Here is a 16,241-nt window from a genome sequence, read left to right on the forward strand (position 1 = left end):
GGGGGAGGGGAAGGAAGGGGGAAGGGGGAGGGGAAGGAAGGGGGAAGGGGGAGGGGAAGGAAGGGGGAAGGGGGAGGGGAAGGAAGGGGGAAGGGGGAGGGGAAGGAAGGGGGAAGGGGAGGGGAAGGAAGGGGGAAGGGGGAGGGGAAGGAAGGGGAAAGGGGGAGGGGAAGGAAGGGGAAAGGGGGAGGGGAAGGAAGGGGAAAGGGGGAGGGGAAGGAAGGGGATAGGGGGAGGGGAAGGAAGGGGATAGGGGGAGGGGAAGGAAGGGGATAGGGGGAGGGGAAGGAAGGGGATAGGGGGAGGGGAAGGAAGGGGGAAAGGAAGGGGGAAGGGGGAGGGGAAGGAAGGGGGAAGGGGGAGGGGAAGGAAGGGGGAAGGGGGAGGGGAAGGAAGGGGGAAGGGGGAGGGGAAGGAAGGGGGAAGGGGGAGGGGAAGGAAGGGGGAAGGGGGAGGGGAAGGAAGGGGGAAGGGGGAGGGGGAAGGAAGGGGGAAGGGGGAGGGGAAGGAAGGGGATAGGGGGAGGGGAAGGAAGGGGGGAAGGAAGGGGGGAAGGAAGGGGGGAAGGAAGGGGGGAAGGAAGGGGGGAAGGAAGGGGGGAAGGAAGGGGGGAAGGAAGGGGGGAAGGAAGGGGGGAAGGAAGGGGGGAAGGAAGGGGGGAAGGAAGGGGGAAGAGATGGAAAGAAGGAGAGAGGGACAGAGGGAAAGGATAAAAGCAGGTGGGACCCCCCCCCAAACCCCTCCACTGCCCCTCCTCTCCCCTCCCCACCCACAAGGTGGATTTGGGGGGGGGGTGGGGGACAAAGGGAGAGGGCTTTGTGCCCCCAGCCCACCCCAAAAGCTGCTTCTGTGGGGAAGGGGGAGGGAGAATGGAAGCTTTTGGGGGGGGGGGGAGCAGGTCTCTAAAGACCTGGGGGGGGGGGGGGGGGCAGGGTCTCTAAACTCCTAAGTGAGGTCCTCAAAGCCTTTGGGAGGACCTTAAAACCCTGGGGGGGGGTCCCCAAAGCCCTCCCAGATCCCTGGGGGGAGGCCTGAAGAAGAGCCCCAAGGCCCTGGGTGGGGGTTCAAACCCTTGGGGGGGTCTCAAGGCTCTGGGGGGGGGTCCCAAGGCCCTGGGTGGGGGTTCAAACCCTTGGGGGGGGTCTCAAGGCTCTGGGGGGGGGTCCCAAGGCCCTGGGTCAGGGCAGACCCAAACCCAACTCACCACAAACCCCTGGGGGGGGGCAGGAGCTGGTCCTCAGGACCCCAAAGGACCCTCCCCAGATGTCTCCAAAGGCCTCTCCTGGGGGGGGGGGGGGGGAAGGTCCCCCAGGAGGTCTTGGCAAGGTCGAAAAGGGTCTGGGGGGGGAGAGGAGGGAGCCCTGGGCTGGTTTGTAGGGGGCTGGGGGGGAGGGGCCTGAAGGGACCTGGAGTCAGCCAGGAGGGGCTGGGGGGGTCCCGGGGGGGGTTGAGGGGGGCTGGGGGGGGCCTGAAGGTGCCAGGGATGAACTTATAGGGGCTGGGGGTGTCTTGGGGGGGGGAGCTGGGGGTGTCCTAAAGGGTCCTGGGATGAACTAAAAGGGGCTGGGGGGGGTCCTGGGGTGGCTTGTAAGGGGCTGGGGGTGTCCTAGAGGGTCCTGGGAGGAGCTTAAAGGGTCCTGGGGGGGTCCTGGGGTGGTTTGTAGAGGAGCTGGGGGGGGTCCTGGGGTGGTTTGAGGGGGGATGGAGAGATCTTAAAGGTGCCAGGGATGAACTTAAAGGGGCTGGGGGTGTCTTTGAGGGGGGACCTGGGAAGGTCCTGAAGAGACCTGGGAGGAACTAAAAGGGTCTGGGGGGGTCCTGGGATGGTTTGTGGGGGGCTGGGGGTGTCCTAAAGGTGCCAGGGATGAACTTAAAGGATCTGGGGGTGTCTTGGGGGGCACCTGGGGGGGTCCTAAAGGGACCTGGGAGGAACTACAAGGGTCTGGGGGTGTCCTGGGATGGTTTGTAAGGGGCTGGGGGGGTCCTAAAGGTGCCAGGGATGAACTTAAAGGGGCTGGGGGTGTCTTTGAGGGGGGAACCTGGGGGTGTCCTGAAGAGACTGGGATGAGCTTAAAGGGTCTGGGGGTGTCCAGGGGTGGTTTGAGGGGGGCTGGGGGTGTCCTAAAGGTGCCAGGGATGAACTTAAAGGGGCTGGGGGCGTCTTGGGGGGGACCTGGGGGGGGTCCTAAAGGGACCTGGGAGGAACTACAAGGGTCTGGGGGTGTCCTAGGATGGTTTGTGGGGGGTTGGGGGGGTCCTGGGGTGGTTTGAGGGAGGATGGAGAGATCCTGAAGGTGCCGGGGATGAACTTAAAGGATCTGGGGGTGTCTCAAAGGGACCTGGGATGAACTACAAGGGTCTGGGGGGGTCCTAAAGGGACCTGGGAGGAGCTAAAAGGCTCTGGGGGCGGTCCCGGGGGCTGGGGGCGGTCCCGGGGGCTGGGGGCGGGGCTGGGGGCGGGGCTGGCGTTGGTGCCGTGCGGCTCGGTCCCAGCCCTGCCCCCCCTTGTGTCACGTGAGGGCAGGAGAAGGACGCAGGGGAAGGGCACAGCCGCTGCCACGCGGCTCCGGCGGCAGGAAGGCGACGGCGGCTCGGAGGGGGACAGAAAGCATCGCCCCGCGGCCGAGCTCCCGCCCTCAGCGCCGCTCCCCGGCCCCCTCAGCCCCTCCCGCCCCGCCGCAGCTCACCAGCCGGCAGCTGCCGCTCGCCCGCCAGCACCTCCGGCACTTCTCCCGCGCTCCGGCCCCGCTGCCGCTCCCCACGGGGCAGCAACAATGGCGGCCGCGGCCGGCAGGGGCAGCTCCTGGCTGGGCCTCGGCAACGCCCAGGGGGAGGAGCTGCCGCGCTCCCGCCGCCTCTCATTGGCTGCGGCTGCCCGGCCGTGGGCGGGGCTTCCCCTGCGGCCCCAGCCCCCGCCTGGGCTGGGCTGCAACGTGGGCGGTTCGGGGCCTCCATTGCATCGCTCTCTGCTCGCCCAGGCTGCCAGGAGGCTGCAGGGGACGGCAGTCGGCAGCTGCCTCTGCTCCGAGCTCTTGGTCCTTCCTCTTCCTGCTGCTGTGCGCCCCTTTGTCCTGGGCTGTGGGGTAGGTGTGGGCAGGCGAGGGGCAGAGTGGGGGCTGCTGGGGTGGGGATCCCTTGGGGCTTGGGGGAGCGGCTGGTGGGGTTGGCATTGGGCTGCCGTGGGGCTGAGGGCTGTGTGCTGGAGCTGGGCTTGAGGAGGGCTCGGTGAGGTGTGGGGCTGGTGTGGGTGGGGCTGTGGGGGGTGGTTGTTGGGGGCTGTGGAGTTGTGGGGGGCGTGTGTGAGGTTGGGTGGGGGCTGAGGGTCCGAGAGGGGCGTGTGAGGGGCTGGTGAGGAGCCCGTGGGGCTGTGTGGGTTTGGGGGTAGGAGTTGGTGGTGGTGGGGGAGGCTGTGTGTGGGTGTGGTGTGGGTCGGGGTGGTGAGGCTGGGAGTGGGGGAGTGGTGGGGTGGTGCGAGGGGGTGGGTGCGGTTGTGGGGAGCTGTGTGTGGGTCTGGGTCGGGGTGGGTGTGTTTGGGGGGTTCGTTGTGGTGCTGTGCTGCTGCCTCCCCCTGGTGGGGGCAGCTGCAGGCCCCCTTTGGCTGCTGCTGTGTTGCAGGCGGAGCCATTGGTGGGCTGCAGGGGCTGTCCCTGGCCCTGTGTCCCTGTGCTGGGGGCTGGGCTGGCAGCAGAGCTGAGGTGGCAGCGGCGCTGTGGGGGCTGCTGTGTGCAGGAGAGGTGGTGGTGAGCGTGGGGTGTGGCTTGCAGCAGAGGCTGCTGTGGGGGTGTGTGGGGGAGCCCTGGGGGTTTGGAGGCTTTGTGCTGGCAGGTGCCGGGCGGCTGCTGTGCTGAAGGGCAGCGGCTGGGCTGAGGGCCAGGCGCGGGGGGGGAGCTGTGGGCAGGCTGTGTGCTGGGTGCCGTGGGGGTGTCAGGCGTGGGTGCTGTGCTGAGCCTGAGCTTGGGAGCGCCTGGGGCTGGTGTCAGCTGTGGGGCGGTTTGGCTGTGCTGGGGGTGGTGGCATCCAAGGCCTCTGTGCTCTGCAAGCTCTTGAGGCACAAAGATTCCCTGGGGGGTTGCAGAGTGATTCTCAGTTTCTCTGCAGGCCTCCTGAGCATAGAAAGGCTCAGGGCAGGAGGAGCTTTTGCTGTGTGGCTGCAGGCTGAGAGCTGTGCAGAGCTTTTGTCAGCTGTGCTGGCAGGAAGCATGGTCAGAACCAGATGGCTGTGTTTCAGCTGCTCTGCCACTGGGGAAATGCTTGCTGGCAGGCAGCCAAATGAGGCTGAGCTGTTGAGTGTCTGCTTGTGGCTGAGGAACTGCATTGACTTGGACTGAAAGGTTTGGCTTGGGCTGGGGGCAGCCTGTTGTTGATGGTTTTGGTGGTGAGAAGTCCTGCAGCTTCCTTGGAGGAGCTTCAGCAGAAGCCAAAGCAATTCCCTTGCTGCTGTTTGCTGTGCAATGAGCTGGGAAGGGAAGGAAATGATTGCTGCAAGTGAGCAAAGCAATTGCAGTGCTCTGCAAGTCTCAGCAGTGCTGTGTCCAGAAGGGCCAAGGCAGGGATTGTCCTCCTGTCCTGGGCCCTGGGGAGGCCACCCCTGGAATGCTGGGGTGAGTTTTGGGCCCCAGACTCCAAGAAGGACTTTGAGGGTCTGCAGCAGGTGCAGAGAAGGGCAAGAAAGGTGTGGAAGGGTCTGGAGAGCAGGGCTGGTGAGGAGCAGGTGAGGGAGCTGTGAGTGTTTAGTGTGGAGGAGGCTGAGGGGAGACCTCTTGGCCTCTGGAGCTGCCTGCAAGGAGGCTGCAGTGAGGTGGGGGTTGGGCTCTTCTGCCTAGTCTCAGGTGGTAGGAGAGGAAGTGGCCTGAAATTGTGGCAGGGGAGGCTTAGGTTGAATAGAATATAAAAGAATTGAATAAACCAGGTTGGAAGAGACCTTCAGGATCATCATGTCCAACCTATCATCCAGCACCACCTAATCAACTAACCCATGTAACCAAACACCCCATCAAGTCTCCTCCTGAACACCTCCAATGACGGTGACTCCACCACCTCCCTAGGCAGCCCATCCCAATGGGCAATCACTCTCTCTGTATAGAACTTCCTCCTAACCTCCAGCCTAAACCTCCCCTGGTGCAGCCTGAGACTGTGTCCTCTTGCTCTGGTGCTGGCTGCCTGGGAGAAGAGACCAACCTCTGCCTGTCTACAACCTCCCTTCAGGTAGTTGTAGACAGCAATAAGGTCACCCCTGAGTCACCTCTTCTTCAGGCTAAGCAACCCCAGCTCCCTCAGCCTCTCCTCACAGGACTGTGTTCCAAACCCCTCACCAACTTCATTGCCCTTCTCTGGACACCTTCCAGCAAGTCAACCTCCTTCCTAAACTGAGGGGCCCAGAACTGGATACAGGACTCGAGGTGTGGCCTAACCAGTGCAGTGTACAGGGGCAGAATGACCTCCCTGCTTCTGCTGGCCACACTGTTCTTAATGCAGGCCAGGATGCCATTGGCCCTCTTGGCTGCCTGGGCACACTGCAGGCTCATGTTCAGCCTCCCATCGACCAGCACCCCCAGGTCTTTCTCTGCCTGGCTGCTCTCCAGCCACTCTGACCCCAGCCTGTAGCTCTGCCTGGGGTTGTTGTGGCCAATGTGCAGAACCCGGCGCTTGGATGTGTTCAATCTCCTGCCCTTGGATTCTGCCCATCTGTCCAGCCTGTCGAGGTCCCTCTGCAGAGCCTCTCTACCCTCCAGCAGATCAACTTCTGACCCCAGCTTGGTGTCGTCAGCAAATTTACTGCTGATGGACTCAATGCCCTCATCCAGATCATCAATAAAGATGTTGGAGAGGAGGAGGAATGAGTTTGGTGCCAGAGTGGTCAGGGCCTGGCAGAGGCTGCCCAGGGAGGCAGTGGAGTGGCCATGGCTGGAGGTGTTGCAGCAAGGTGTGGCCATGGGGCCATGGTTTGGTGTCCCTGGTGGTGTTGGGGCTGGCAGTTGGCCTCAGTGCTGAGAGAGGTCTTTTGCAGGCCAGGCAATTGTGTGGCTGTGTGAGGAAGCTGCCCCAGAGCAAATGCCTCTTAGGTGCTGGAGGTGCTGGGAAGAATGGGAAATGGGAGAGAGTCCTGTGGAGAGGGGAAAGGTTTGGGTTTTGCCTCTGGGCTCACAGTCTGCCCTTGGAAGTGCCTGGGATTCTTGCAAGCAGTGCTGTCAGCTGGAGCCTTCTGGGGTTAGTTGGTGGTGTGCTGAGAGGGCCAAAGGGAGGTGAGGCTTGGGAAGAGAAGTGGTGAGCAGGAAGCTTGTTGGGTTGTGGGTGGCCAAGGGGTGTGGGTGTGGCTGAGAGGTGTGGAGTGCAGGAGAGCCTTCAAGGCCTTGTGGTGTTGCTGGAGCTGTGGGCTGAGGAAGTGCTGCTGCCAGGCAAGGGCTTGAAGGAGGTTGAAAGTCAAGTGGTGTGGATGGATTGGTGTGGGGAAGTGTTTGGCTTCTTGTGGGCAAGTGAAGCTTTCCTTGTGCAGGAGGAGAGTGAGAGCCTGGGCTTTGCAATCCCTGAGGCCCTGGAGCCCTTCTGGAGTGGTTTTCTTCTGCAGAGCTTTGCAGCCCAGCTGCAGGTCTGCTGTTGCTGGAAGCTGTTGGTGGTTGTTTTGTGCAGCCTTGGGTGTTGGATCAGTGTCTTGGCTGAGTTTGGTCCTTTCTCTTGTGGCCAAGTTGAGGTCCCTTTGGTTTTGGCAGCTGAGCACAGGTTGAGGCTTTTGCTGCAATGGCTTTTGTGCTGGCAGCATTGTGTGCTGCCAGCTGGAGTGCTGTGTGCAGCTGTGGTGCCCCCAGGAGGGGCAGGAGGTTGAGCTGTTGGAGGGGGTGTGCAGGAGGCCCTGGGGGTGGTGGGAGGGCTGTGGCATCTCCCCTGTGGGGGTTGGCTGTGAGAGTTGTGTCTGTTGAGGCTGGAGAGGAGAAGGCTGTGGGGAGAGGTTGGAGCAGCCTTGTGGTAGCTGCTGGGGGCTGCAGGAGAGCGGTGGACGGACTTTTGTGAGGGGCTGGGAGTGATGGGCTGAGGGGGAGTGGATTGAAGGTTGAGGAGGGCAGATTTGGAGTGGTGCTTGGGAGGCAATAGTTTGGAGTGGGGGGTGGTGAGAGCCTGGAGCAGGTTGGGCAGGGAGGTGCTGGCTGCCCCCTCCCTGGAGGTGCTGAGGGTGAGGTTGGATGAGGGCTTGAGCAGCCTGGTGTGGTGGAAGGTGTCTGTGGGCATGGCAGGGGGTTGGAGCTGTCTGATCTTTGGGGTCCCTTCCAGGCCAAAGCATTCTCTGAGTGCTTCAGTTTGGACACTTAGCAGAAGTGCAATGAAGGGAACTTGAAATAAGCAAAGTTGTGAAACTGGCTCTGAGCCTGGGGGCTGGGTGTGAGCTTGGAAAGGGATTCTGACCTTAGTTGCTGGCTCTGGGCTTGGGGTGTGGTTCTTGACCTCAGGGCCTGTCTCTGAGGTCAGGGGTTGGTTCTTGAGCTTGGGAAGTGGTGCTGACCTTGCTTGCTTGCTCTTGAGCTTGTGGGGGCTGGCTCTGGAGCTTGCTTCTGACCTTTGTTGTTGGTACTGGAGCTTGGGGGCTGGTTCCTGAGGTTGGAAAGTGGTTCTGACCTTACTTGCTGGCTTGGGAGCTGTTTCTTGAGCTTGCAGAGTTCCCTTTTGCAGAGGGACCTCGACAGACTGGACAGATGGGCAGAGTCCAATGGGATGGCATTCAACAAGTCCAAGTGCCGAGTGCTGCACTTTGGTTACGGCAATCCCATGCAGAGCTACAGGCTGGGGTTGGAGTGGCTGAGAGCTGCCAAACAGAGAGGGACCTGGGTGTGCTGGTCGATAGCCACCTGAATATGAGCCAGCAGTGTGCCCAGGTGGCCAAGAGGGCCAATAGCATCCTGGCCTGCATTAGGAATAGTGTGGCCAGCAGGAGCAGGGAAGTCATTGTGCCCCTGTACTCTGCTTTGGTTAGGCCACACCTTGAGTCCTGTGTCCAGTTCTGGGCCCCTCAGTTTAAGAAGGACATTGAGACACTTGAACATGTCCAGAGAAGGGCAACAAGGCTGGGGAGAGGCCTTGAACACAAGCCCTATGAGGAGAGGCTGAGGGAGCTGGGAGTGTTTAGCCTGGAGAAGAGGAGGCTCAGGGGTGACCTCATTGCCCTCTACAACTACCTGAAAGGTGGTTGTGGCCGGGAAGGGGTTGGTCTCTTCTCCCAGGCAAGCAGCACCAGAACAAGGGGACACAGTCTCAAGCTGTGCCAGAGGAGGTTTAGACTCGAGGTGAGGAGGAAGTTCTTCACCGAGCGAGTCATTCGGCATTGGAAAGTGCTGCCCAGGGAGGTGGTTGAGTCATCGACCCTGGAGGCGTTCAAGGGGAGATTGGACGTGGCACTTGGTGCCATGGTCTAGTCATGGGGTCTGTGTTGATAGGTTGGACTCGATGATCCTCGAGGTCCTTTCCAACCTAAGTTCTACTGTGATACTGTGATTGGGGGTCTGGGTGTGAGCTTAGGAAGTGGTTCTGATGTTAGTTGCTGGTTCTGGAGCTTGGGGGTTGGTTCTTGAACCTGGGGGCTGGCTGTGAGCTTGGGAAGTGTTCTGACCTTAGTTGCTGGCTCTTGAGCTTGGGGTCTGGTTGTGAGCTTGGAAAGGGGTTTTGAGCTTAGTTGTTGGCTCTGGGCTTGGGGTGTGGTTCTTGACCTCAGGGCCTGTCTCTGAGGTCAGGGACTGGTTCTTGAGCTTGGGGGCTGGTTGTGAGCTTAGGGGCTGGCTCTGAGCTTGGGAAGTGGTTCTGATCTTAGCTGCTGCTTCTTGAGCTTGGAAAGTGGTTCTGACCTTACTGGCTGACTCTTGAGCTTGCGGGGGCTGGCTCTGGAGCTTGGCTCTGACTTTTGTTGCTGGTACTGGAGCTTGGGGGCTAGTTCCTGAGGTTGGAAAGTGGTTCTGACCTTAATTGCTGGCTTGGGAGCTGTTTCTTGAGCTTGGGGTCTGGGTGTGAGCTTGGAAAGGGGTTCTGACCTTAGTTGCTGGCTCTGGGCTTGGGGTGTGGTTCCTGACTTCAGGGCCTGTCTCTGAGGTCAGGGACTGGTTCTTGAGCTTGGTAAGTGACTCTGACCTTAGTTGCTGGCTTGGGAGTCGAGTCTGCGCTTTTGATCTAGGTTCTGGACCTTAGTGGCTGTCTCTTGAGCTTGGGGGCTGGCTCTTGAGCTTGGAATGTGGTTCTGTCCTTATTTGCTTATTATTGTGGTTATTATTGTGGCTCTGACCTTATTTGGAGACTTGATGAGGTACTTGGTGCCATGGGTTAGTTGTTTGGGTGGGTTGGATTGGTTGATGGGTTGGACGTGATGATCTTGAAGGTCTCTTCCAACCTGGTTTGGTTTGGTTTGCTGGCTTGTGAGCTTGGGGCCTGGGTGTGAGCTCTGGAGGTGGCTCTCAGCTTGGGAAGTGGTTCTGATCTTAGCTGCTGGTTCTTGAGCTTGGGGCCTGGATGTGAACTTAGGAGCTGGCTCTGAGCCTGGGGGCTGGTTTTGCATTTCTGATCTGGATTCTTGTGCTTGGGAGCTGACTCTGACCTTAGTTGCTGGTTCTTGAGCTTGGGGGCTGGGTGTGAGCTTGGCCCCTGCCTTGAATTTAAAATGTGAGAGTTCAGGCAGTTGGAAGTTGAAGCTGAGCTGCTTTGCACTGCAGTGCTGCAGAGTTTGTGGTGCTCCAAAGGCAGATCTCAAAGAGCTGCTGCAAGAGTTGAGCTGAAGTGGCACAGTGCCCTGCAGAGGCAAAAGCTTTTCCCTGCCAGTCAGCCATTGGAATCCTCTCCCCAGGGCAGTGGTGGATTGCCCTGCAGGGCAGAGTTGGAAGGCTCAGCTTGGCAGGGGGCTGGGCCAGCTCCTTTCCAGTCCAGTGTCAGCTGGCATGGTTGGAGCAGCTGAGCCTTGGGATCCCTTGCAGCCTGGCATTGTGTGGCAGCAGAGCTGTGCTGCTGGTTTTGAGGGCACTTGGAAAGCTTCTGGAGCATTTGTGCAGAGTGTGCAAGACATTCCTGAGCCTAGCAACTCCCTCAGCTCTCTTCAGAATGAACTCTGCAGAGCTGGAAGAGCTTTCCAGGAATTTGGCAGAGGTTTGGAGGAGTTGGGAAGGGATTTTGGTTCTCCTCCTCCTTGTCCTCTTCCTTGTCCTCCTCTGCCTCATCTTCTTCCTGCTCTCCCTGGATGCTGCCCTTAGCCTCCTAGAATCCTGGAGTGGTTTGGGTTGGGAGGGAGCTGCAAAGGTGCTGCAGTCCAAGCCCCTCTGCAGTCAGCAGGGACATCCTGCACTAGCTCAGGTTGCCCAGAGCCCTGTCCAGCCTCACCTTGAACCTCTGCAGGGCTGGGACCTCAAGCCCCTCCCTGGGCAACCTGTTGCAGTGTTCCAGCAGCCTCCTGGTGCAGAACTTGTTCCTCACCTCCAATCTCAATCTGCTCTGCTCTAGTTTGCAAAGCCTGCAGGGACAGGACCAGAGGCAATGGCTTCAAAGAGTCCCTCTGCAGCCTTCTTGTAGTCCCCTTCAGGTACCAGAAGGTCACTCTTAGGTCTCCATAGAGTATTCTCCTCTCCAGGCTGATCACCCCCAGCTCCCTCAGCCTGTCCTGGTAGCAGAGCTGCTCCAAGCCCCTGATCATTTTTGTGTCCCTCCTCTGGACCCTCTCCATCAGGTCCATGTCCTTCCTGTGTTGAGGGCTCCAGAGCTGGCTGCAGTGCTGCAGGTGAAGTCTCAGCAGGGCAGAGCCAAGTGCCAGGATGGCCTCTGTCCATCTCTGGCCCTGCTGCTTTTGGTGCAGCCCAGGCTGCCCTTGGCCTTGTGGGCTGCAGGCTCCCCCTGTCTGTTCCTGTCCAGCTTCTTGTCCAGCAGCATAACACAGTGGTTTTCTGCAGGGCTGCTTCCTATCCCCTCCTCCCCCAGCCTGTCCTGATTGTGAGGATTGTGCCAGGCCCGGGGCAGGACCCTGCCCTTGCTCTTGTTGAAGCTCAGGAGGTTGCCCTGGGCCCCCTCTGCAGCTTGTCCCCTTGAGCTCCTCCAACTTGTTCTGCAGGGTATTGCCTTAGGTTTCAGGAGGCAGAGAGGCTCTCTCTGAGCCTTGTGAAAGGAGTTGATGCGAAGCTGTGGCCAGAGGGTTGGATAGAATTGGGCAGTTTCCATGGCTGTGCTGTTCAGAGCTGCATCCTACAGTGCAAAGCATCAAATCCACAACAATCCATAGTGTGCCTGGGCCACGGGAGCCAAGCAACCTCCCTAGGCCAAAGCTTCCTCCAGAGCTCCACCAAAGCAGGCCAGAACCCCAGGCCCCAAATGCCTTCCCCCTCCCCCATGCCTCTCTGCCCCTCCTCCCCCATACCCAAGAGCTGCAGTTACAGCTTCTGGTAGGCAGCTCCCAGGTGAGCCAGGCCTCTGCAGGCCGCAGTTGGCAGCATTGCCAAGGCCTCAAAGCTCCTCTGCAGAGAGAGATGCCAGAAGATGTTCCTGGGAGCAGAGAGGAAGGGCAAAGGAGGTTGGAGATCCTGTGCTGTTCCTTTGTAGAGAGTGGGTGCAGGCCTTGTGGGGATGAAATGAGATAGATGACACTTTGTGGTGTCCCTCTGGACTCTGCTGTCCCTTCTGGCGGTCTCTACTGTCTGGTGTAAGACATCCCAGTGCCTTCCACCCACCACAGGTATTCTCCTCCATGTTCTCATCCAGGGACTTCTGTTGGAACCTACTGGCTGTAAAGATCAGCCCTGGTGATGTTGTGGGACCCTTGGGACTCTGAGGGGGCAGCAAGTGAGTGGAGCTGGAGCACTGGATGGAGAGATGGAGGGTGAAGGCTGCAGGGGGTGGGAGGGCTTAGTTCAGCAGCTGTGTGGCTCTGCCTGGCTCCTACCTCCAATGGTGCTGGCAGCAGCTGACCCCAGACGCTGAAAGGCCCTAACCCTTCCTGGCTGAGGACAGTCCCCTGACCCCTCCTGACATCCAGCACAGCCCAAGCAGGCACTCAGGGCTCCTAGCCACACAGCCCAGCCATAGCCCATGGCAGGAGTCACCTGAGGTCTCACTTCCTCTCTGTCCCCCTTCCTCTCCTCACATCCTGCCTGAGGTGTCTGCAGGGTCCCTCCCCAGCCCTCATCTGTAACCCCCCCTTGGCTTGGTGCTGTTCTTTCAGCCCTCCAGCTGATCCCAGCCTTTAGTCTCAGGCCCCTTCCATTCTTGTGCTGCTGCTTCCAGCCCAGTTCCTTAGATTCTTCCTCAGCCACAGCATTTCCCACTCCACCCTTCCAGCTGCAGTGGCAGTGGAGGTGGGGGACACAGGGCCATGGGACAGCCAAGGCAGTAGGGACATGGATGGGCTGGGAATGAGGGAAGGGCCTGGGTGTGTTCAGGCAGGAATTAGGCCTTGTCCCCCCAAGAAGGGGATAGGATCCAGGGCCCAGGTGGCAAATGTGTGTGCAGGGAATGGCAGAATCTGGCAGCATTTGAGGAGGTGAAAGGAGTGAATTGTGCTGCAGCTCTGCCTGTGTCAGCTGGGAGATGAACAGCAGCCCATGGGCACTGTGCCCTCCCATCCAACCTCATTTTCTCTTGGGGATGTGGAGTGGCAGCTCCAGGAGAACTGCAAAGAGCAAGCTGAGAGAAATGGTCAGGGAGAGAAGGAAGCCAAAGCCTTTCCACTGAGTGTCTTTGGGCTGCAGGTGTGTGAAGGGTGCTGGAGGTGTGAGGTTTGGGCAGGAGCCAGAGACTCCTCCAGCATCCCAGTGAGGGCTGAAGATGTTTAGCAAGAAGCTGCCCAAGTCCCTTCCCCCTTTGCTGCATCTGCAGAGATCATGAAGCTCCCTTTGTGTGTGTCCTGAGGGCTGCTGTGATCTTCTGTTGGGGAGTGGGCAGCAGAGAGGTGTGTGCAGGGCAGAGCTGGGCATAGAGTGAGTGTGGTGGGGGCAGAGCCAGGGAGGAGAGCTGGGTCCAGAGCAAGATCTGCTGTCAAAGGCAGCTGCAGGCAGCAGAGGTCTGGGCAGGCAGTGGGAGGAAGCTGCAGGGAAGGCCTGGGAGAGGCTGTGTGGAGGCAGCTGTGTTGTGGTGCTGGCCTGCAGCTGTGTGCTGGGCAAGGAGCTGAGTCTGCACTTGTTGAGGCCTCCCATCTTGAGCAGCCCTGGCTGTGTGCTGTGGCTGTGCTGCTGGGCTTGGGAGCTGCCCCCAGCAAGGCTGAGCTGTGCTGCCTGGTCCTGGGCAGTGCTGAGCCATCCATTGCAGGTCAGTCCTCTCTGAGACCTTTGCTTCTCTGTGCCAGGAGTTGTGTCCCTCTCTCTCCATCATCCCTGCCTCTGTGTGGTGTGGAAAAGCAGAGTTTGCAGATCTGCCCCTTGGAGCAGCCCAAGAGGTAAGAAACCCAGAGTGGGGCAACAGCAGGACCCCAGCCCCCAGAATCCTGGAGTCCCGGGGCACCTCCCAGCCTCTTCCGCCTCCTCCTGCCCACCACATTTCACCTCTCCAGGGGTTCTGAGGCACATCAGGTGTTGGAATTTGGAAACTCCCCAGGCTTGTGGGGGTCAGTTGTGTGGCAGGAGGTGATGGGGGTTCTGATGTGGTGGGTGGTGGGAGAAGGTTGAAGGTGGTTTGGTCTTCATTGGTCAATGCTGCTGCCTCCATTGCCTGAGCCAGGAGAGATTGGGCCAGGATCCCCCCTGCCAATGCCACCAGGCTCGAGGATAGTGGGACCACTTGTAAGCCCCAGGGAACCTCAGGGCACTGATCACAGGAACCTGGGGTCTCAGTACAGGTATTAAAGGTCTGAACCCACACTGTGGCAGAAACTGAAGGTTTGAGGTCCCCTCTGCATTCTCTTCTCCAGCTGGGTGTTGGGAGTCAGGGACTGTCATGACCCAGGCAGGATCTGAGGGTTTGAGGTCCTGGGCTCAGGTGCTTCCATCTTCCCTATTGCAGAGCTGTGACCCCTTCCTGCCACAGCATGGCCTCACAGAAGGACCCAGACAAGAGCTGGGAGGAGAAGCAGCACCCAGAGATCAAGTTAGAGAAGCCAATGTGCAGTCCCAAGGTAGAGGAGGATGAGGAGGAAAAAGAGGACAAGATGGAGGATGATGCTGAGAATGACAGCTATGAAGAGGAGGATAATGAGGATGATGAAGGTGAGCAGGATGAGGGGGAGGAATGTATGGAGGAGGATGAAGCCAGAGCAGGTCCCTCAGTGTCACCCAAAGAGCTGAATCAGTGCCCTGAGTGTGGGCAGAGCTTCCCAGGTGGCTCAGAGCTAGTGAAGCACCACTGTCCACAGCCTGGCACCCGGCCCTTCGTTTGTGGTGACTGTGGCAAGAGGTTCCGCTGGAACTCCGAGCTCATCCAGCACCGCCGCACCCACAGTGGAGAGAAACCTTTCACCTGTGCTGACTGCGGACAGAGCTTCACCCAGCACGGCAATCTCACTCGGCACCGCCGCACCCACACTGGAGAGAAACCGTTCACCTGTGCTGACTGCGGTCAGCGCTTCACCCAGCGCTATAGTCTCACCCAGCACTGCCTCACCCACACTGGAGAGAAGCCCTTCTCTTGTGACGACTGTGGCAAGCGCTTCAGGCAGATCTCTTATCTTATGCAACACTACCTCACCCACAGCGGTGAGAAGGCCTTTACCTGCAGGGACTGTGGCAAGAACTTCAAACGCAGCTCCACTCTCACCATCCATCGCCGCATCCACACTGGAGAGCATCTCTTCCCCTGTGCTGAGTGCAGCAAGAGCTTTACCACGAGTACTGCATTAATCCAGCACCAACTCATCCATAACGGTGAGAAACCTTACAGCTGTACCGACTGCGGCAAGAGCTTCACCCAGAACGTACACCTCACAGAGCACCGTCGTGTGCACACTGGCGAAAAGTCTTTCAGCTGTGCTGAGTGCGGCCAGGCCTTCAGCCGTAGGCGCTATCTCATTTACCACCACCACACCCACACCGGTGAGAAACCTTTCACCTGTGCTGACTGTGGCAAGAGCTTCACCGAGAAGCGATCCCTCAGCAAGCACCGCTGCACCCACACCAGAGAGCAGCCTGCACTGGAGGGGAGGCATAAATCCACCTAGAATCTGTTGGGTAATTGCGGCCCCTCTGAGAGGGCCTGTCGAGCACCAAAATCATCCCTTTTTCTTTTGCATTTCTCAGGGACTGGGGACACCAGCAGCAACAAACACCTCCTGCCCTTCGGAACACCAATTATTGCTAAAGAGAACAATTACAGTGCTGAGTCAGCACAGCTGGAGCTCCCAGTGGAGGTGGGCAGGGCTTTGCCACGGTCTGTCTGGTTCTTCCCCAATGCTTTGTGTCTCCCTGGGGTAAAAAATCCTATGTCCATTGACCAATTGTCTCAATAAAACCCAAAAGTTACCCAAATCCTGTCTGTTTGCTTTTATTTCAGATATCCCTGCCTCAATGCCTGAATATTGGGGGCATTTGCTCCCAAGGGATGGGGTGGAGCTGTGTGCCCAGTTCAGGGAGGGGACAATGAGGCTCTCAGAGGAGTCTTGAGGGGCATCTCAGAGACATTCTTCAGGGGTTTTCAGGTGATCTTAGGTGTTTGGGATTTGGATGGTCCTAGGAGTGACTTTTGGAATCTTTGGAAGGTGTGGGGGAAGCTGATGGAGATCTTTGGAAGAACTCAGAAAGCTTCTGTTGGCTTTCCACTCTGGGGCTGGAACAGGTTGAAGAGCTGAGAAGAGGTTAAGCTGTCTGTTCCCTCCCAAAACAGAAGTGAGGGAAAAATACACACATGAATCAAAAAACCCTCTGGGCTGGGATAAGGACTTGTGATAAGCTCAAAAGAGTTGAATCCAAATGAGATCCCATAATGCACACTGACCTGAGGCTGTTTGCAGAAAGAAGCACAGCAGTGAGCAGCAGCAGCCAGGAGTTAAACCCCTTCAGCCCTCCCGCTCAGCAAAGAGCCAGCACCTGAGAGCCAGAACCCAACAGCAGCAACCAGAACAGGAAGCCTCCCATGTTGCCGTCTGAATTTCAAGCCCTGTAGTACTTTGCTCCAGCCAGCACTGTCCCTGTGAAGGTGGCATGAGGCAGGATGGTGTGGAGTAATGGCAGCAAACTTTCAACTTAACCTTTGATATTGCCAAGCCCTCATTCTGTGCCACCTGCACCATGCCCAGCAGCAATCAGCAGCACACCTCAGGCACTGTCCATTCTCACTCCACAGGAGGTTGCTTTGCAGTACCCAAAGGGCTGCTCACT

The 16,241-nt window shown here is 59.0% G+C and overlaps 1 protein-coding gene across 1 annotated transcript in view; it reads left to right on the forward strand.

The window, feature by feature from the left end:
- LOC137457418 (zinc finger protein 208-like) overlaps positions 1-16,241 on the forward strand; it is a gene marked incomplete at its 5' end in the record, with an annotated part of 316,357 nt that overhangs the window by 69,548 nt on the left and 230,568 nt on the right. Inside the window, 1 exon segment of the mRNA XM_068169313.1 lies at positions 14,345-15,055. Coding sequence (XP_068025414.1) covers positions 14,345-15,055 — 711 coding nt within the window.

Source organism: Melanerpes formicivorus, unplaced genomic scaffold, assembly GCF_026170545.1.
Source record: "Melanerpes formicivorus ecotype bairdi unplaced genomic scaffold, bMelFor1.0.p_v2 SCAF_178, whole genome shotgun sequence".
In the NCBI taxonomy this organism is placed as follows: Eukaryota; Metazoa; Chordata; class Aves; order Piciformes; family Picidae; genus Melanerpes; species Melanerpes formicivorus.